Source organism: Lygodium microphyllum, chromosome 13 (assembly GCF_053477565.2).
Source record: "Lygodium microphyllum isolate KBCC chromosome 13, Lygodium_microphyllum_v1.1.10, whole genome shotgun sequence".
In the NCBI taxonomy this organism is placed as follows: Eukaryota; Viridiplantae; Streptophyta; class Polypodiopsida; order Schizaeales; family Lygodiaceae; genus Lygodium; species Lygodium microphyllum.
In genome coordinates this window covers 81,650,915-81,673,352 of record NC_141147.1, presented here as the reverse complement: position 1 = coordinate 81,673,352, position 22,438 = coordinate 81,650,915, and the positions used below count along the sequence as shown (strand labels likewise).

At 38.9% G+C, this 22,438-nt stretch overlaps 1 protein-coding gene across 1 annotated transcript in view; it reads left to right on the top strand.

Annotated features, from left to right (window-relative positions):
- The window catches only part of LOC148026839 (phosphatidate cytidylyltransferase 1-like), an 88,368-nt gene that overhangs the window by 45,358 nt on the left and 20,572 nt on the right, over window positions 1–22,438 (top strand). The window contains exons 5-7 of the mRNA XM_087691378.1: window positions 17,102–17,258; window positions 17,449–17,496; window positions 17,679–17,765. Of these exons, the coding sequence (XP_087547504.1) occupies window positions 17,102–17,258; window positions 17,449–17,496; window positions 17,679–17,765 (292 nt within the window). The remainder of the gene's footprint in view (window positions 1–17,101; window positions 17,259–17,448; window positions 17,497–17,678; window positions 17,766–22,438) is intronic.

Here is a 22,438-nt window from a genome sequence, read left to right as displayed (position 1 = left end):
CAAAGGGAGAACCTTTTTCAGATGAGGAGGATTTACCTTTCCTTGATGAGGGCGAGTCCCTTTCATAGATAAGTGCATTGTAGGTACCGGAGGCTTCCCAATCTCCCTCGTAGTAAGATGAGCCTATTCGGATTTCTCGTTGGTATCGATAGCTTTTGGAGGGTGTAGGTGTTTCTTACTTTTTTGCTTCTTTTATAGTTTCACATAGATCAACTTACTTAAAAGCCCAACAGAATAGTTTAGTTTATGTGAAATATGCTATTATGTCAGAGAATCTTCATGCTAATGATCCTACTACAGTTGATGAGGTTCTTGCACAAGATATTTGACGTCAGGCCATGCAGGAGAAGCTTGATTTTGTTGAGCATAATTAGACTTGGGAATTTGTTTCGCATTCCTCAAAGCAAAAGGTGATAGGTGTGAAGTGGATCTATAAAACGAAGTATCTTGTAGATGGCTCATTGGACAAGCACAAAGCTATGCTTGCAGCCAAGGGTTTTGCTTAGAGGGCAGGTTTGGACTATTTTGAGACTTTTGCACCTGCAGCTTGGATGTCTACCATTTGGCTTATTTTGGCTCTTACAGTCCACCACCGTTGGCTTGTTTATTAGATGGACGTAAAGTCTGTCTTCTTGAGTGGTGTCCTTTAGGAGGAGATTTATGTTTCACAGCCTCTAGGTTTTCTTGTGTAGGGGAAGAAGGACCATGTCTACAGATTGCGAAGGGTTCTCTACGGCTTGAAGTAGGCTTCTCGTGCTTGGTACTAGTGGATTGATCACTTCTTTCTATAGAGTGACTTCCATCGATCAACTCATGATCGCAACCTATACTTCAAGGTTGAGGGTGGCAAGTGTGTTTTGCTCATCCTGTATATGGATGATCTTATCATTATAAGGATCTCTACTTAGGATGTTGATCATACTTGGAAGATTTTGCGACAAGAGTTTCATATGACGGATCTTGGGATTGTACATTTCTTCCTTGGCTTGGAGATCTATTAGATGGCATAGGGCATTTTTATTTTGTAGCATAGGTATATTTTTGAGTTGCTCTTGGAGTTTGATATGTCCGATTGTCAGCCTATTTCTTGCCCCATGGACCCTAAGTCCAAGCTTTTGGCAATCAGAGTTCCCCTTACAGATGCCACTCGTTATAGTTGTCTTGTTGGCTCCCTCATCTGGCCTATTGATACTCAGTCGAATGTTTCTTTTGTTGTGGCATTGTTGTCTTCTTTCATGAAGACTCCCATTTCGGAGCATTGGAGAGCAGCCTTGTGCATTCCTCCTTATTTATAAGGAACTTGATCCTACGAGACCATGTATGGAGAGGGGGTCACTCTCTCTGGTTGGAGTGATTATGATTGGGCAGGTGATGTGGATTAGACGGTTCACTATAGATTATGTCCTTTCCTTGGATCAAGAGTTATCTTGTGGAGCACTAAGCAGCCGCCTACTGTGGCCCTTTCTTCTACAAAGACAGAGTATCGTGCGTTATGTTCTACAGCTATGGAGGTAGTTTAGCTTTGCTGCATATTGGTAGAGATTGGTTTTTCTTAGCCTAGATCTACGAAGCTGCCTATGGACAACTAGAGTGCTCTAGCTCTGGCAAAGAACCTTGTGTTTCATGCTCGCATGAAGCACATTGAGGTTGAGTATCTATCACCAGGTGGTGATACTTTTTGCAGTTGCTTTCCTTATTTACTTATATAAATATTTTATTTTTCTTTTTTTCAGTTGCTATTGCTTTTTACCTTGAGAGTTCTCTTGCATGGCCAAAAGAGGCAGCCATTGGGAAAAATCGGACTAATGGTTTGTCTGAGCCTTAGGACCGGTTCCATATTGAATGGGCACCGAAGAATAGAATGCCAATGGTTTGGGATTGTGTGCTTAGCCACTAGAGATTGTGCAGGACAATGAGCCTATTGGCCAAGACAAAAGATGCTCATGTGAGAATGCTCACGGAATAAAAGTCACCATAATTGAGCCACATTACACTTTTTGATGTAGTTGCAATGATAAAAGTTGCTCAGAACAACTTGAGGGATGCAGGGGTCACCGTTTCTAAAATTTAGGAAGTTACTATTTTTGGATCCCAAAATCTGTTCACGCCATTATCTTCGTTTTTGCACGAGGATTAATTCTTTAGTTTGTGCGGAGGTCAAATTTTGCACGGATCATGGAGAATTTTAGACCGGAAGGTTTAAACAGGGAAAATTGTTACATGTATGCCATGTGGCACAAATTGCCAAAAGAGCGAGAGAGCATTAAAAAAAAACGTAATAGGCATGAGGGGCAGATTTAAGAATGAAGTTTTGAGGAGTTGGGGGCACATTACTGCAAGTTCATGAGCTATGGAGAGTGCTTCTTGGTCTCTGACTCATGTACGGAGATAGAGCTTGTTCCCTTTGGTCTACTTTTTCTCTACTCTCAGAGGAAATGTTCTACATGACGGGCTGATTCCATCGAAGATACAGTTCTGTGTTTTCTTTGCACTTTTGCTAAGGCAAGAGCCTCACTATCTAGGTTCAGGAGTTTCTCCTTTACGTGTGCTTGAAAAGAACGATGTCAAATGGCAATGGATTGACAAAGAGAAATCAACATTTAGATGTTTGAAGGGAAAAATGACTATAGATCCAATACTTATTTTGCTAGATCTGTCTAAGCCATTCGTAGTGCAGTGTGATGTATGTGGAAATAGCATTGGTGGTGTATTAATGCAGAATGGCCGAGTTGTGGCATACAAGATTAGAGCACTTTCTGTCATTGAAAGGACTTACCAAATTTATGAGAAAGTGTTATTGGCTGTGATTCATGCACTTTCTAGTTGTAAGCACTATTTGCTTGGTGCTGATTTTGTAGTGCAAACAGATCATCAATCAGCTAGATACTTTCTCACACAGGCTAAATTGTCAGAGAAACATATGTGTTGGGCAAAGTTCCTATCTATGTTTCATTTTCAGCTAGTGCATGTGGAAGGCAAGAAGAATATAGTTGCAGATGCTTTATCTTGCAAACTGCATGTGTCAGCTGTTTCAATTTCTTATCACCATGAATTGGATGATATGAAAGAGCAATATGCTGATGACGAAGATTTCTTTGAAATCTATGAACAATTGATCAATGGCCAACATCATAATCATTATGTGTTCAAAGAAAGCTTTGCCATGATGTATGGAAGACTATGCGTTACAAAACAACTAAGGCCAAAAGTTTAATTAGAAAGTCATGCTCCACTGTATGCAGGACATCGTGGTATTGATGCTACAGTCAAAGTGGTAGGGACTTTCTTCTATTGGCCAGCCTTGAGATCTAATGTTAATGAATATGTCAGATCTTGCCTTGTATGCCAAAAGGTCAAATTTGATAGACAAAAGGCACCAGGGTTATTGCAACCACTGCCTATTCCAAAAAGGCCATGGGAAAGTATTGCCACGGATTTCATTTTGGATCTTCCAAGAACTTCTTCAGGGAATGATTGAATTTGAACTATCATTTGCAGATTCAGCAAATAGGCACATTTCATTCTTGTAAGGAAAAAGGTTAAGTTAGAACACATGGTAAAGATATTTATGCAAAATATCTTCAAGTACCATGGAATGCCACGGTCAATTATCAATGATAGGGACCCAAGAATGACTAAATTGTTTTGGAAAGCATTGTTTGAAAACATGGGCACTATACTGAAATTTTCATCTTCTTTCCATCCACAAATTGATGGATAGTTTGAAGAAGCAATTTTGGCTGTTTTAGATCTATTGAAGTGTTATGTTTCAGATCATAAGACTTCTTGGAAGCACTACTTGCCATTGGTTGAGTATGCATACAATAATACAATGCACTCATGTACTGGCAAAGCACCTTTTGAGATTGTGAAAGGTGGAAAGAAACTGCCTTCCATTTTGTAGACAAAAGATAACATTTTTGAAGCAGATCGTTATGTAAAAGAGTGGGAAGAAGCATATAAAAAGGTTAAGTATGCCTTAGAAAAGTAACAAGCTAAACAGAAAAGAGCTGTTGATAGTCATCATCGGGAACTCTTGTTCAAAAAGGATGACTTGTTCTTATTGCATTTTAAAAAGGCACATTTGAGAAAATAGGAGGGTAAGAAACATTTGTTTCCATAGCTGAGTATGTGTTACTATGGCTTTTTTCAAGTCTTAGAGAAGATCAATGACGTGGCATATAGGCTGAAATTGCCAGAGAATTGGAAAATTCATAATGCATTCCAGGTGAGTCTATTGAGGCCTTTTATTGGTGAAGTGCTAGAAGATATGGTTCAAGAGGAACAACCTGAAGTAGAGGAATTAGATGAGATTCTAGTTCCTGAGCAGATCCTGGGACATAAGGATAGGAAAGTGAAAAGTAGAGTTATAAGAAGATTTTTGGCGAAGTTCAAGAACTATTCACCAATGGATGCCAAATGGATGGAAGAGGCTGAATTGACAGATTCGTCTCAGTTATTGCAACTTTACCAAGAAGCTTTCTTGTTGGAACCTACAGTGACTTAGAATGCTTTTTGAAGCAATGTGCATTCTCTATTGTACAGTTGAAAATTGCATCTCATTGAATGATGCACAATGTATGGTTCACACTTAGCATTAACATGTGTATCATTGAATGAAATCTTAGTGCTTTGAAGTTGTATTTGTTACACTTCAGTTGAATGATTATACATGTTGTGATACTAATAGTTCAGGGATATGTGCTACTGCCTTGTGTTGCATCTGGAAACATGTATATTAGAAAGGCTTTTAGTAATCATAGTTGGATACATAATGTGATTCTCCACCTATGTGAGACTTGAACTTGCAATGGCACAAATGGTAGTGGGAAAACTCATACTATCACATTGTGTCATCTGTTAGCAAGTGATACATGTGATGGCACTAATAACATGGAGAATCTTGTTATCATCTTGTGTCATGTGTTAGCATGTATGGCTTGCATTTGATGTTACTTGCTTTTTTCAAGAGGGGGGTATTCACCAGGTGGTGATACTTTTTGCAGTTGCTTTCCTTATTTACTTATATAAATATTTTATTTTTCTTTTCTTCAGTTGCTGTTGCTTTTTATCCCGAGAGTTCTCTTGGATTAAGCCGAGATCTTTGCATGGCCTGAAGAGGCAGCCCTTGGGAAAAATTGGACCAGTGGTTTGTCTGAGCCTTAGGACCGGTTCCATATTGAATGGGCACTGAAGAATAGAATACCAATGGTTTGGGACTGTATGCTTAGCCACTAGATATTGTGCAAGACAATGAGCCTGTTGGCCAAGACAGAAGATGCACATGTGAGAATGCTTACGGAATAAAAGTCACCATAATTGAGCCACATTACACTTTTTGGTGTGGTTGCAATCATAAAAGTTGCTAAGAACAACTTGAGGGATGCAGGGGTCACTATCCCTAAATTTTAGGGAGTTACTATTTTTGGATCCCAGAATCTGTTCACGTCATTATCTTCGTTTTTGCACAAGGATTAATTCTTTGGTTTGTGCGGAGGTCAAATTTTGCACGGACCATGGAGAATTTTAGACTGGAAGGTTTAAACAGGGAAAATTGTTACATGTATGCCATGCGCCACAAATTGCCAAAAGAGCGAGAGAGCATTAAAAAAAAACGTAATAGGTATGAGGGGTAGATCTAAGAATAAAGTTTTGCGAAGCTGGGGGCACATCACTGCAAGTTCATGAGCTATGGAGAGTACTTCTTCGTCTCTGACTCATGTACGGAGGTAGAGCTTGCTCCCTTTGGTCAACTCTCTCTCTATTCTCAGAGGAAATGCTTTGCATGATGGGCTGATTTCATCGAAGATACAACTTTGTGTTGTCTTTGCACTTTTAGCCTCACTGTCTAGGTTCAGAAGCAACTGTTGGCTTCTCCAATGTAGGAACTAAAGAAAGTGATGACCATGCCACACAGAAAGAGGGATTTTCAGCTCTGATTTAGTGCTGTTTGTGGGACTGTTTTATTGCTGGAATGATGCCAGGGTAAAAGGGATGTTGATTTGGATATGTTGGATAGTAAAAAATAGTAAATACAGAGTTTTGCAGACTGTAATTCCACAGATGAATTATTGAGTTATGGTCATAGAAAATGCTTTCCTAAAAGGGATGTTGTTCCGGATATACTGGACAGTAAAAACAGTAAATATAGAGTTTTGCAGACTGCACTTCTGCACATGAATTATTGAGTTATGGTCACAGAAAATGCTTTCCTAAAAGGGATGATGTTCTTCGTCATACTGTACTGCCCTTATGCAGCTGGGATTTACTCAAAAAAGATGAAAAACAAATGTTCACAGGTTATGTATTTTGGAACATTTCATTTTTGTAACTTTCCGTCTTTTAATTGATAAAGAAATATCGAGAGGGGCGCCGATCTTCGGGGCCAATGTGTTGTTGAGCGAGGGAGTGAGGTCTTTGTTTATGTGTGTGTGTGTGTGAAAAGTCAGGTGTTAATTGAAGGAACTACCGCTTTATGTGAGTCATAGACCGGTTTCAGTATCACTATGTTCGAGAGCGGATCGTGGATTCTGAGTTAGCGGTGGCTTATTGTTCCACATAGGACAACGCAGTTGATCTCTAGGCTTCTATGCTTCATCACATGCCGTTGTTGGGTTTTTAGACACTCCTAGAATTTAATAGGGGGTGTTAGCCTATCTATGTTAGTTATGTCCGTCTGTCATTTCCTAGTCGTGAGTTCTTGTTAGAGTTTGACTGCAAAGACATATATTGTTTGGCAATTTAGGTGCATTTTCTTTATTTTTCGGCTTCTTATGTGCATTCCTAGGCCAATTATTACTTTTCATAATCTGTCTATACCTGTTGGACATTGTCATTGTCATTTGGGATTTTTTCAGCGTCACCTCTACTTTTTATGGCACTCATCTTTAGTGTTGACCATTTTTTTTGGCACCCGTTGGGTATAGGTCAATCAAATTTGGGCATTTATGGCTATTTATAACCAACCCCCCCACTTGACGGGGACACACACTCTTTAGTCTTTAGTCTTCCCTTTGTAGGTGGACACTTCGATGCTCCAACTCTTTGTGCTTGGTATTGCCATCATCATTAGCCTGATCTTGTGCCCTCATTGATGCTCTAGTTTGCGTGCAAGGCTTGATCAGTCCACCATCATTGTATCAGCATTCTTATTCAGTCAGGCAGTATTCTTCCTTCATCTTCAGCTTCCTTTCTTTTTCTCTCTTTACTTCTCTCTATGTTTGTGTTTCTCTTTCGTTGTGCACTCTCACATGGTATCATCATCTAGGTGAGGACACAAGCAAGAGATTTCTTGCAGAAGAACATGTTTTCATCACGGAGGAGCAGCCCATATATTCAAAACACAAAATTTCAGCTTGCATTTGTTGTGTTTACATCTTGTACAGGTGGTTCACTGCCTGTTTGATATTTTTGACAGCCAAGTGATAGTCTCTAGGACCCAGGTGGCAACATTTAGGCATCAAACGACATCTATTTTTTGTGTTTTGCACAAAGCGCAAATTTGCGTTTTATGGATGATAGTATCTTGGTGCAAGCGATAGCTTCCTAGTTGTAGACGACAACTTTTTCTTGAGAGACAGTGCATCTATACTCTCTATAGTTGATTAGTTGATTGCCTTGACTTTTATCTTTCTTTATGTTTCCATCAAAATGCAAATTTTTGGGTGATGGCATGATTGAAGATGTCAGTTCACGAGCTTTGATGACTTAGAGGAGGAGCTTCTTTCTAGTCATTCTTTTGAGTGATGTGATTATCGTGACTATAGTCGACCGGAGACCAAGTGGATTGCATAGTAGTGGATTGTGTTGTACCTTAAGTAAATGAAGACAAACAAAGTGGAAGGATTGAAGAATGGAGTCAAGCCAACCAACGAGAGACAAGGAGAAAGAAAAAAGAGTGAGAAGGCATCCAAAGCGAGGAGAGAGAAGAAAGCTACCTATAACAATGCCTAGAAGGCTAGTACAAAAGAGCTGGCCACCTTGAATATAGCCTAGAAAGAGAATAGCTCAACCTAGAAAATGCCACGGGGACATGAAATTTTTGAGGTGCTTTGCAAATTGCTCTTTCTAGTAACATTTGATTAATTAAATAATGAAATGTGCGGTGTTGTAAGGCACATGTGATGCACATGGCGGTTATCTCATAGTAATAAGCCAAGGACCTCGAGGAAGTTGTGGGTATCAAAGGCAAAAGTTGTGACAAGTTATGCCAATTGGGTTTTGGATGTCAATTGGTGTCAGTTTGGCCCTAGGAGAAATAATTGGCTATTAAGTGTTAGTGGTGACACTAGGGACTAGGCACTAATTAATTAATTTGTGCTTGTCCAAGGGTTACTTAAGGCTGGGGACCACTTGGGTTGCAAACAACCTAGCCAATTAAATTGTGGATGGGCACATCTAATTTTGGGTAGCACAAAGACTAAAATTGATTTTCAGAAATAATTAATTTTAAAAATTAATTATTTGACTGAAAATGGTTGGAAAATGGGATGAGAATCTTGCCAGTTGGCCAAAATGCCCATGCAATGGGAGAGAAGGCTGTTTGGGGTTGGGAGAGACCTATTCAATGTGTTCAACTTGGGAAAGAGAGAGAGAGAGAGAGAGAGAGAGAGAGAGAGGGATTTACGAAAAAAAAAGAGAGAGGGAGAGAGAGTACTGTTGATCTCATTTTGGAGCAAAAATCAGTCATTGGACGCAAGCAACAGCAGCTAGAGCCTCTCAAGAGGCAAGTGACAACAATTTGGCAATTACAGGTGAGAGCTGGCATTAGCATTTTGGTGCCTCAACATAGTAGGTGAGTGCATTTATTGTTTGTTGGAGTAGGCAGCAGACAGGTCCGGGGTTTTTTTTGCGTGGAAACTATAATGTCTCTCTCTTCTCAACGTTCTCTCACATTCTCCAGTCCATTCATTGAATATCTCAACATTTCTCAGCCAATTGAAGGTGTTCTTAGTCAGATTTGATAGACAACAATGAGCTTTTGCTGCAAATCTTAATTCTTTGCAAAATTTAGGGTTTAGGAGCAAGCTTGGGACTCACGTCAGTAGATAAAGGCACTGTACAATGAATTCAGCAACTAGAATTCGAAAAATTGTCACAGATTTTAGATGTCACCCCATCCCATTTGATTTGGGGCAGCATTTGGTCAATTTGTGATTCCATTTGTACAAGTCTTGGGTGAGAATCAAGGGGCAAGTTGTTAGAATGACTTGTTGATCGGTCGTGACAGCAAGGGGATTTTGGGATTAAGATAGGAGATTGTGAAATCTTAGCTATATTTCATCCAATAGCAATACAAATTAAAGAAATACCTCAAGGGGTGCTAGTTTTGGGGCCTAGAGGTGGTACAATATGCAAGAATGTTATGGTAAGTGTGCATTTCAGTTTATGTTCATTTATTAATTGTTGTAATTAAGTGCTTGATGAGGTTTCAACACCCACTTTGAGAAGGAAGGCCGGTTTCATGGTTCCACTGTTGGGATATCACTAAATCCCTTGATTTGGTGGGCTCAAGGCACTTGATTGCAAGCCAAAGCTTTGTGCTAGTGCTGAATTTGTGCTTAGCTTAGTAATTACAGCAAGATGTCTTCATATTGTGAGATGGAATCAAGTAGTGATGATGTCTCAGAGTATGGACATTCACATGGTGAAGAAGGAAATGCAATGCTTGATCTTGGACAAGGCTCACATGATGGACATTGAGTTGAATATGTTGCTGTTGGGCAAGATGCGTTGGGGCCTCAAAGGAAAAATGAGGCTGATGATTAGCAAGGGGAAGAGGAATTTGTTGACTAGTTCAAGAATCGGATGAGAACAGTAGCAAATCTCTTTATTGAATTGACAAAGGATCCTTAGTTTGTTCAATTTTTGAATGCTCTTATGAAGGATAGCAAGGGCAAGAAGGAGAAGAAGTCATCTTCTACACCTTCAGGGCAGCAAGGTGCAGTGAACATGGTGCCAAAGCCTTTACTTGAAGCCCCAAAAGAAGCCAATGAAGAGAAATAGTTGGTACCTATGGGGCAAGTCGTGCAAATGCAAGGCTATCATGGTAGTGCAAATCCAATGAATTTTGGATAGTCGGGCATGCATGCAATGTTGGGACAATTAGGATACCTTTGTGGTAGCACAAATTTTTATGCAATGGTTGGACAAGGACCACATATGGGAAGGTATGACACAACTTCTTATAGTATGCAGTAGCTAATGCATGGCGTGCAAGGCCCAATGTATTCGGGCATGGTTGGTGATATGCAAAACCCTATGTACGGTAGCATTGGTTTGATGCTTGGGACACATAGTCGCATGTTTGGTAATGCATTTGTAACCCCGAATGCTTTTGGGGCTCAAGGAATGAATCCTGGTCATGCAAATGCTTCTTTTGGTTTTGGTTATGATGTAAATATAGCAAATGTATCCTATTTACAATTGCTAGTGTAGGACAACTTGACTCCCAAAGGGGAAGCAAAAGACTATGATGATGGTGAAAAAGGAGTGAAATTTGAGTCCTTCAGTGGTGTACAAGATAGGTTGAAAGCTTTGAGTTTCATTCAGTAGTTTGATGCAGCATTTTCAGGGGTAAACTTCATGGAATCCTCTAAAGATTTGAAAGCCATCTACTTTCTTGAAGGGAATGTATTGCAGTGGTGGTTGACAAGTGCTTTGAGGTGGACATCATGATAGCTTGGAATAAGCTTGATGTAAAGAAATATAAGGATTGGAGCAACACAATAAGAAGTTTTGGGATGCATTGTTGCTCGTCACTTTTTACTCTCTCGCACCCCTTCATGACCAAGTGAAAAAGTATATATGTGGACTATCCGAAGGAATCAAGGATTTTGGCATTAAATCCATGGTCTCTAGTATGCCTCAACTCTTAGTGATTGCTGCTACAGCCAATGCTTTGTTGCAAGGGAAGAATTGGGGCTTCTAAGAGAGTGGGGAGAAGCCAAATAAAAAATTATCAAAGGCTGAAAAAGGGGGTAGAGGTCAAAGCAACAAAGAAAGGACTAGAAATCTCTTGCACAACGTAGGCAATTAATGATTGCAAATCAGTGCTTCATTTGTGAACATGAGGGTCATATTGCAAAGGACTATCCCGATAGGTAGCAAGTTGAAAAATAAAAAAATCAGAGAGATCCTAAGGGTAAGAAGCCCAAAATATTAGTTGAATTGGTATTTGATGTTATTAGTGATCAGCCCAATGATGATGCTATCGAGTTATGCAGAGCGTTGTGCAAAACTAGAGATCAACATGCTTTCATATTCTTTGATAATGGCGCATGAGCCAATTTCATCCCTATAGACATGGCAACTCATCTAGGTTGTCTAGGCATCAGAGAGAATGAGATGTGACTCACAGGGAAAGTTGGAATGCCATGCAGAGCCTATCACACTACTCATTGGAAATCTTCGGTAGCACATCTAGGAATATGTGGACAATGAAGAGTTTTTTATTGCTTCACTTGAGGATTGTGATATTTTGTTTGGTATGCCATGATGCCATCGTATGCATGCAGTGATTGATTTACATGCGAAAGTGATCACTATTTAGCATAAGGACAAGGCCCATATACTTGATGTAAAGTTGAAAGGGAAACCTGTCCCTATTGTATCAATTGCTATTATTTCAGAAGTAATGAAAAATCACCTTTTAGCGTACTTGGTTTTTACTAAGGATAAGGTTAAATGTAAATGTTGGGAATATTGTCTACTCAATGAATGAGGTAGAGTAGAGAAAGCATTTGGACATTGTGTTCAATGAGTTGCGTAAGCATAGGCTGGTTATTAATGACAAGTAAAGTAAAGTGAACTCTTTTTGCATAAAATCCACTTTTTGGGGCATATTGTATCGGTTGATGGTATTTGTATGGACCCTTCAAAGGTTGAGGCTATACGTTCAGGGCCACCTTTGAAGAATATACATGAGATTCACAACTTCTTGGGTCTATGTTTCTATTACAAGAAGTATGTACATGGGTTTGCTGAAATTGCATCTCCATTGCATGCTTTGTAGAAGAAGAATGTGCCATTTAGATGGACAACAATGGAAATTTTAGCATTGAAAAGTTAAGGAAAAGATGACTTCAGATCTTGTGCCTGTATCGCCCAATCTAAAGAAGTCATTTGTGGTTTAGTGTAATGCATGTAGAAATAACATTGGGGCTATTTTAATGCAGGATGGCCGAGTTGTGGCTTATGAGAATTGTCTTCTCTATGGTGCAGAGATGAATTTGCAAGTCTATGAGAAAAAGCTATTGGTTGTAATTCATGTATTGTCTACGTGGAAACATTATTTGTTAGGGACTGATTTTACTGTCTTCTCTCTATGAATGCTGCGACTGATGCATTGTCACGTAAGCCACAAATTTCAGCCATTAGTGTGGTCTATCATAGTGAGTTGGATGTCATGAAGGTTCAATATGCTGTTGATTCGGATTTATCTAATGTTTATGATCAACTTTGCAATGTCCAGAGGCATGAGTACTTTGTGCTTAGAGATGGGTTCCTGATGATGCATGGACTATTGTGTATCACAAAGCAGTTGAGGCCTAGAGTGATTATTGAAAGTTATGCTGCTTCCGTGTGTAGGACATAGAGGTATTGATGCTACAATCAAAGCAATGGAGCTTTTCTTTTACTGGCAAGTTTTGAGGCATGATGTAGAGTAGTTTGTTAGGATATGTATCATATGCCAGAAAGTAAAGCATGATAGGCAAAGGATGTTGGGTTTGTTGTAATCCTTGTCTATTCTAGACAAGCCTTGGTAGAGCATTGCTATGGATTTTATTTTTGAGCTTCCTAGGATACTTACAAGGAATGATGCGATATGGACTATCATTTGCAGATTCGGTAAATAGATCCATTTCATTGCGGTGAGAAAGAAGATAAAGATTGATTATATGGCACACTTATTTTGCAGCATATCTTTAAATATAATGTATGCCAAAGTCAATCGGCAATGATTGAGATTCTTAGATAACAAGTTTTTTTGGAAGGGATTGTTTGCGAATATGGATACCACGTTGAAATTCTTATCATCCTTTCATCCGCAAACAATTTATCAATCTGAAGAGGCAAATTCCACAATGTTGGATCTTTTGAGGTGCTATGTATCAGACCATAAGACATAGTGGGAGCTCTATTTGAGATTGTTGAGGGTCACATAGTGGGAGCTCTATTTGAGGTTGGATCTTTTGAGGTGCTATGTATCAGACCATAAGACATAGTGGGAGCTCTATTTGAGGCTGTTGAGGGCCACAAGAAAATACCACCTATCTTGTATACTAAGGATAAGGTCTTTAAGATAGATCGCTACGTGGAAAGCTTGGATGCAACCTATGCAAAAGATAATTTATTCACTTTTAGAGATTGTTGGAAAAGCAAAAGACTGCAATTGATTGCCATAGACATACTTTGCAATTTGTAGAGGGCGATTATGTATTGTTGCATTTTGAAAAGGCACAGCTGAAAAAGATGAAAGAAAGAGAGAGGTTGTATCCGAAGTTAAGTCTCATGTATGAGAAACAATGGGCCTTAGATATTGCATATCGGCTGAAATTACCTCCACATTGGCGGATACACAATGCTTTCCATGTCAGCTTGGTGAGACCTTTTCGTAGTGATGCGTTAGAGGATATATTTGCTGAAATTCAATTTGAGGTTGAGGAGCTGGATGAGATATTGGTACTTGGATAGTCTTTGGCACATAAGAAAAGAGAGTTCAGAGCAAAAGTTTCGAGAAGGTATTTGATGAGGTTTTAGAAGTATTCACAAATAGATGCTAAATGGATGGAAGAGGATGACTTGGTAGGCCATCCTCAATTATTGTAGCTTTACCTAGATGCCTTTTAGTTAGAGTTAAGTAGGCTTATCATGTTTAGCAGAGCAAGGGTCCAGAACATTGCCTGATGCTCAAGGGGGTGGTAGCAGTTCGCCTTTGCCAATTACGGGCAACTCTCGTATGTAGTGGAGTTTGGAAGTACTCAACATGCATCTAAAGTACTGTGTTGATAGTTTGTTTCCCATGAGGTCGCTTCTTAGTGTACTAGTCACTATGAGATGTATGCAGATGAGTATGGTTGTTACCGTGGCTCTCCGACTATATTTTTGTATCAGTTTGGGATCAAGTTTTGATCAATTAGAGATCGGTCTATGATTACCGTTTGGATTGGTTATGCATCAATTTTTGCATTCAACTTGTGATAAATTTAACATCACATTTGCAGCAATTTGTGATCAATTTTTAGATTAGCATATGATTAGTTTATGCTCAGTCTTAATAGTTATCAGTTGGTACTATGGACAATAACATGCTTAGTGAACGCCATTGACAGTTTCAGTCATGGTTTATGCTAAGTTCATTATTGTGGTTGTTTAGTTAGAATGGTTGAGAAACATGAGAAAAGGATGCATATGATGAGTTTCAGGCAATAGTTTTGGACTATTTTTGTGTTCTATATTGATTGGAAATTTTCAGCAAGTGTTGGGCTTATGACATGATTGACAATAGTGGTCAATGTTGTGATTGTGATGCCTTATGGAAATTCTAGTGCATTATATTTTTGCTTTGACACATTGTAGTGCAATCGAGGATGATTGCATGGATTTCAAGGGGAAGGCCTGTCACGGGGACATGAAAGTTTTGAGATGATTTCCTAGTAACTTATGATTAATTTAATAATCAAATGTGCAATGATGTAAGGCACATGTGATGCAGTGGTAGTTATTTTATGGTAATAGGCAAAGGATCGTGAGGAAGTAGTGGGTGTCAAAGGCAAAAGTTGTAACAAGTTATGCCAGTTGGGTTTTGGATGTCAGTAGGTGTATATTTGGCCCTAGGGTAATTAATTGGTCATTAAGTCTTAGTGGTGATACTAGGGACTAGGCACTAATTAATTAATTTGTGCTTGTCCAAGGGTCAATTAAGGTTGGGGACCACTTGAGGTTGCAAACGGCCTAGCCAATTAAATTGTGGATGGGCACATCTAATTTTGGGTATGGTTAGAAGTATTGAAATTAATTTTTTGAATTAATCAATTTTGAAAATTAACTATTTGGTAGACAATAGTTCGAAAATGGGATTAGAAGGTTGCCACTTGTCAAAATGCTTGTGCAATGGGAGAGAAGGCTCTTTGGGGTTGGGAGAGACTCATTCAGTGCATATAACGAGAGAGAGAGAGAGAGAGAGAGAGAGAGAGAGAGAGAGGAGAGATTATCAATTTGATTTTGGAGCAGAAATCAGCCATTGGAGGCAGGCGATAGTAGCTAGAGGCCCTCAAGAGATAGGTGACAGCAGTTTGGTGAATCCCAGGGGTTTGCAATTGTAGTTGAGAGCTGGCGACAGCATTTTGGTGCCTCCAGGCAGCAGGTGAGTGCATTTATTACTGGTTGGAGCAGGTAGCAAGCAGATTTGGGGTTTTTGCCACTTGGAAACTCTAATTTCTCTCTCCTCAACGTTCGTTCACATTCTCCATCCCATTCTTTGAATACCTCAACATTTCTCAGCCAATTGAAGGTGTTCTTAGTCAGATTTGGTGGACAACAGTGAGACTTTTGTTGTAAATTCTAATTCTCTACAAAAATTAGGTTGTCCAATGCTCAAGGGGGGCCAATTTTGGGGCCAACAGGGTGTCCAATGTCCAAGAATGTTATGGTAAAGTGCACATTTCAGTTTACATAATGGTGACCGGCTTGAAGGTACATGTTGCCCTGGATGAAGATGAGATATATAGAGATACTGTGTTAGAAAATGAGAATAGAAGGGTGTTAGCACTTTGTGTGGGGGATCCTCAGGCTGGAGCGAAATATCTTTTGTGCGGGGGTAGAACACCAAATGTTGACGACAAGAATGATAAAGATGGAGGTGAAGCCAAGGTCAAAGATCAACCTGAAGGAGCCAAAGTAGAGGCACAACCAAAGCACGATGAACTTAAAGAAGATGAAGTGAAGAATAGAGAGGATGCACTCAACAATATGTGAGAAAAACTTCAATTCCAATCAACCAACCACACAACCAACTGTCCCCAATTTAACTACAAAAATCTAGAAGAAGAATTTAAGAGCATGATTCTCAAGATGTGGGAAGACATAGAAGAAGATGATAAGAAAGAAGAAGAAAAAAGACTTTGTAAACGGAGCCATAGGTAGAAAAAGACTTGTAATGGCCCAATGCCACCTAAGAGTGTCACTTTAATATGGTAGGATTCTGTTAATATTGCCGAAGGTGTGTGCACTATCGGTTTGAAAGTGTAAAATAAAGGCGTTTCATGCAAAAAATTGTGAATGGTGGCTGAGAAGTCAATGTGGAGAAAGGGGTTCATGGTTTGTGATGTGCAAGCCCATTTTTGAGATAAAGTTGAAAACTTCTCCTTTTCTTAAGAGGAGACATACTGAACAGTAATATACTGGTGGTGTCTGTTAGAGAAATGCAAGCTTAATGTGCATTCGAGCATTCTACATATGGTATCACTTCAGACTTGTAGAATATGGTCTGTTTACACCACAAGTACCTTGTCCAGGTGAGACAGATTGGATCCATGATTGGATGGTGAGTTAGATGCCTATCCTCTCATGTTTTTTGCTTTTTACTTGTTTGCTGTCACGCTTGGGTTTTGGTTGATTGAAGCATTAGCTCAGACTGCAGGGAAACATGGCAACAAGCTTTGTAATGATTTTAGAAATGTGAAGTCCAAATGCTCTTTAAACATAGCCAATTCTAGCCGTTTATTTCTAAATGTCAGTGGCTTGTTGAGTATGACACAGTCATGTTTGCTGTTAAAGAAGGAAAGTCTCATCTGTATCCAAACATGCAAGTGTGAGTATTACTACCTTTACCTTGGAAAGCCTGGAAATAGATGATCCACGAGAGAGTTGTTCAGGATGCTGTCAATCAAGGCTTCATGTATATTTTGTTTGCTCCCCATGACATCCATCGCTTGTGATGATCAAACCTTAAGCACATGACCTCTCAAAAGCATGGGTTCTTTAGCCACTGGTGCATGGCTTTTTCAATTCTGTGATTGTTTCATAACATTGCCCTTTGTCTTTAATTATCTTTTCAATGTTATATGCTAGAAAGAAAGACCTCAATCTTGTTTTGCAGGTTCTTACTGCCAGCATCACTGATTGTGATAAATGATATAGCTGCATATATTGTTGGGTTCTTTATTGGGCGCACACCTTTAATCAAGCTTTCTCCTAAGAAGACATGGGAAGGCTTTTTGGGAGCTTCATTGATGACTATCATATCTGCTTTCTTGGTTGGTCTAATATCTGGACTTTAAACTTAAAAAAGTGGTTGATTTAGATGAAAATTTTCTGCTTAAACATCATGGAAGGTTTAAGTTTAGTGTGTTACAGTTTTGCTTTTAAGTGTCACAAATGAGACTGTAGCCTTCTTTGCTAATAATCATACTCAAAAGTGTCTCTTATTGGTCCTTGATGCTGCAGTTAGCAAATTGGATGGGCAGATCCCTTTGGCTGACTTGCCCTCGGACGGTATGAGCTGAATAACGCTTCTAAAAATTGGTCAACTACTTTGACTTATCGAGATGTGGCTTATACAACTGTTGCTTATGCAGACTGGCATATGTTTTTTACTATGCACTTTCTTTATGAGATGGGATTGGTTTTTTGTGTTGGCACAGATTTACTGACGCTTTTCTTCTGTTTTTTGGCAGGATTTGTCGACAGGTCCATTAAATTGTGATCCTGGCCCTCTATTCAAACCAACATATTATGATATACAAGGCTGGGTGCCCTCGTGGGTAGGGATTGAGCTTTATTTTTCAGTAATGAATCTCATGTTTGTTGTCAAGCAGGGTTATTTAGGCTGCTGGATATTACTGTTTTGGTGAATGTGAGCAAACTTAGCTACATTGGTAACACTGTTTTGATAAAATTGTAACTCAAAAGCCTTCGCTACTAGCTTGTGTGCTTCAAGATCAGAGAAACATTCATTAAAGTGGAAAAGAATACATTGATAGCACTGTTTTGATAAAGTCCTAACTCAAAAGCCTTCACTACTACCTTATATGCTACAAGATCAGAGAAAGAGTAGACAGGACTAAATAACTCATGAACGAAATCTGTTTGCCAAATGACAAATTTCTACTGATTTTGAAGGTTGGAGATGTGTAACTCTAGTGATTGCTAGGATGCTAAATGTGGTACTGGTTTGTGAAAGGAAGTCATGTACTAAAAGCGAAAATGAACTGAGACCAAATGATGAATGTAAGTGGTCCATGGCATGTCCTGTTTGAAATCACAGAAAACTGAAGAAAAAGGTAATGCCATCTGTGCGTACAAGAGTGCCTTGTTCTCCTGGTATCCTAAAAGATATGGTATAGTGGAGGGATGTCAACATGTCTGATGGTACCAAGGGGAGGGGCAGCCTAGCTGTACATGACACTCATGATGATGAGAGATGAATGCTTGGATCTTCAGGTAGTCCTGTAACTGTGACCTGGCAGCAAGGGGAGGGGCAGCATAGCTCTACATAACACTGTAGTTCTATCCAGCTTGTGTCGGTGGCAGAGTCTCAAAGAAGTTGTACTGTCTGTCATGCAGCTCTTGGGCTGGGTTGCTAAATCTTTGTGTCTATGGATCTGTAGAAAATAAAGTCCCAAGCATCCCTTGTTGTAGTATGTGCCAAGGATTCATGGTTGTAGGAATTGAACCTAACCTATGAAACAGCAAAACAACAAAGAAACTATAATGGGGTGTCGGCTGGAGTCAGCTCCTTGCCATGACAAGTTGGGCAATACTTCTAGCATTTGACTAAGTTCAGTCATGTGTTGAGCTGCTGGACACATCTATCATCCAACCATAGGATCATTGTGATACTTGTGATTAAGTTGGCCGTCACGCGTTGAGCTGCTAGACACATCCATCATCCAACCACAGGGTCATTGTGATACTTACGATTAAGTTGGCCTTTAGCAAGCTTGAGGTTTGCACATCTTGGTTTGGATAATGCATCCACTCTAGAACTCTATTTAACTCTAAAGATGGTGGCTTAAGTACTTGGCCAATAAAGTCAATGTTGCTCTTTAGTATAACCCCAACTCATCTCAAGCTATCTCATCCATACCTCTTAGTTTCTCTGTGAGTACTACTAAGAAGTTGAACTAGAGGGGAGAGAGAAATAGATTGCAAGAGAGAGCCAAAACTCTTGATCCTTTGTGTGTTTGGTCCCGGGGTACCTTTTACACTCGTCTTGTTGTGCTTGCTGAATCTGTTGTATTTGGTTTATACATGATATATAATATTTTTTTTCCGTAATCAATATAAACACTTTGTAACATATATAAAAACTTACTTTTTTCGTAATCAATATGGGCCCAGATTTTTTCCCTTTCAACAGGAGATACAAGCACTTGCACCATTAGTGACTTGAAAGCCTTCTGATTTTCCATGGGCCGATTCTTCCTCTTGATGTACTGCCACTAAGTATGTGCAAAGCCCTTCAAATGCAAAGGGGATCTTTTGTTCATCGTTTCTAGGAAAGATATCAAAATTAGATTCAATCTTGGATGTCCACTGTTCTAGGTTGGAAGGAAATGAGAATTGGTGACCATATTTGGATGAAATAATCTTGTTCCTCAATTCCCTTTCATTGAAGATTGGCTGCCCACTATTTTGCTAACTATAATAACCACTCATTTGATCTTCATTATTTGTGCTCATGAACCCAAGCCATGAACACTTCCCACATGGTCTTCATTGCGTTGAGATGTCTCTTTCATTTCATATTGATTATTTGGGATTTCTCTTCTGCCAATTATACCTTGAGAATTGGAATTGGTTGGCCTCCCTAGTTTGGGTCCCAATCAAAACTATCCGATCCATTTTAGTAGTTTACTATGTGTTGTTGCGTGCCTAGTATCATTATCACACATGGTGGCATTCAGTGTGCTGAGGTGCCCTTAGATTTGAGGTTCTTCTTGAGGTCCATAGTGTTGGTTTTCCATTAATAAATCTATGGTTTGCTATGTTAAGACTTTATATCCCTTGCTCTTGCCTTTATTGCCTGCTATTAGAATGCATGCCCATTGTATCTTGTCACTAAAACTGGAATATTTGTAGCTGCATAATTCCAATCGACAAATTATTGATTCAAATTGAAGCTTAGGTTTCCTTTTATGAATGGAGCACTCAGTCTGGATAATAGAGAAAAACTTATGGCTATTGAATTGAAGCTGATTGAAACTGTCCATAATCTGTTCATGCCATGGTTTAGTTCTCATTGCCGTATTTCAGCCCTTTAGCTTCAAGAATCCCTTCAAGATGATGACTCCATTCACTCGTACTTGTGTGAGGGATAAATTGGCATTTAAATGCACTTACATTGATTCCAGGGGATTGGCAAAGTTTATCTACGGGCCCGTTGGTTGCGTTTCTTTTGGATCTTCAAGAGAGAGAGAGGGTTACCATCTCCTTTGTCTCATTCTTTCTTGGCATTGGTCTTTTCCATCGGTTGGTATCATTTCATAATGTATCCCAGTCTAAACATTCTAAGAATACAAGGTATCGTAACACGATAGAAAAACATTGTATCATTTTAATTATTTTGTGATAAGTGATCATAGGCTATGGTGGACCTATGCAGTGGATTAAAGAAAATACTATAAACACTTTTATCTAATGATCTTATTGGGTGCTTGTGATGGGAATTTAAGCTTAATAGGATCCAACTTGCCCTCAGAAAGGATTAAGCCTTGAAGTATAATCCATATCCATGAGAGTAGATAATTACAATTAGCAAGGTTGAAAGCTATAAACTTACTAATGTTGACTATATCTATTCTCAATAGTCACACAAGCTTCCAAGTGTTCCACCAATTGTGACACGTCATGACGTGGTTGACACTTGTCTTGTGCTACTACAATTTTCCTTTGTACATTGGCTCTTTTCTTTCTTCTATAAAGAGAGCTCAATTTTTCGCATTCTACATTAGTTTTCTTGGCTGTAAACTCTTGTATAGTAATTGTAGATGTCTAAAGTTGGCCCCATCTATTATCATCTTCCACTCCATCATCGAATATCACTTTATTCCCTCGCATTTAGCTTTTAGAGTTGCTTAATACGTCGTTGAAATTTGATAAAAGTAGGCTAAAACAAGGTTGAAGCCAAAATTCATTTTTTCCAAAGCCCTCCAATAGATATTTTGGACCTTTCAAAGTAATTGACAAAGTATCAAGTATTTTATCAAGTTGAGCCTCTTGTTGATCCAAAAATACATATTGCTTTCGATGTAAGTTTTCTAAAGTCTTATACAACATCAGAACCAGAGGAATCCATAAGTGAAAATTCCTAAGAAGTTGAAGAAACATAGTAACTCTTGGAACTTGAATAGTTTGTTTCACAAGGATTGAATTGTAATAACTGGCCTTGTGACACAAAAATTCTTGCTAAAATTAAAAAATTTATCCGCAATAGATGCATTGTAGATAGATAAAAAAGGTATGATGGATTATTAAGACATTCGTCAACCATATTAAGCTTTTTAGCTGAGGATAGTTGAATAAAAGTTGGAGGGCTATGATGATACGAGAAAAGAAATTTTGAATCCTTCGTATTATTTTGCATATTTATTTATTTATTAAAATTATTTCCTTTGCACTTACTATATGTAAAGAAAAGTGCATTAGAACTGACCATTGATGAATGCTCACAAGTTATGGCAGATGAAATCAGTCTTTGTCCTTGGATAGGGTGGTAATAATTTGTGTAAGCACTAATTACAACAAGATGAAATATCACAAAAATTCAAAATTTCAAATTCATCACTTAATCTTGGACAATGGACAACATGATGGCCCCAAAATTGGTGCCCTTGGTGGATTTCTTTATCTTGTATTGCAACGTGTATGGAATACACTAAGATTCCTTAAATCTTCTTCGCTCTCTAATAAGCCTTCAAACCAATTTGCCCCTTGGTTTGTTTGGGGAATAGGCATTGACTGTGATGCTCGGGTAACAAATTTTGCCTTAGATCATTGTTACTTGAATGGCCTCTTGAATCTCTTGAAATTTTTCCAATTTGAGTGATTAAAATTCAAGTCTATAGGCCTTCAAATTTGAGCACACTTCCCAAGGTGGTGGTTAAATCCTAATTCAAGTCTATAGGCCTTCAAATTTGAGCACACTTCCCAAGGTGGTTGTTAAATCCTAAATTTTGCTTTAAATTAGGGTTTGTAATAGACATCATCAAAATCTCCACCTCCAATGGCTTTTAATGATTGGAATTCAAGTCTATAGGCTAGGCCTTCAAATTTCAGCACACTTACTGAGGTGGTTGTCAAATCCCAATTTTTGTTGTAAATTAGGATCTACAACAAAGATTCATCAGAATCTCCATCTGTAATGGTTGGAATTATTGTTATTCATTGAGTAAAGATGAGAAATGGTTGGAGGATGAGAGAGCATGGTGGAAAG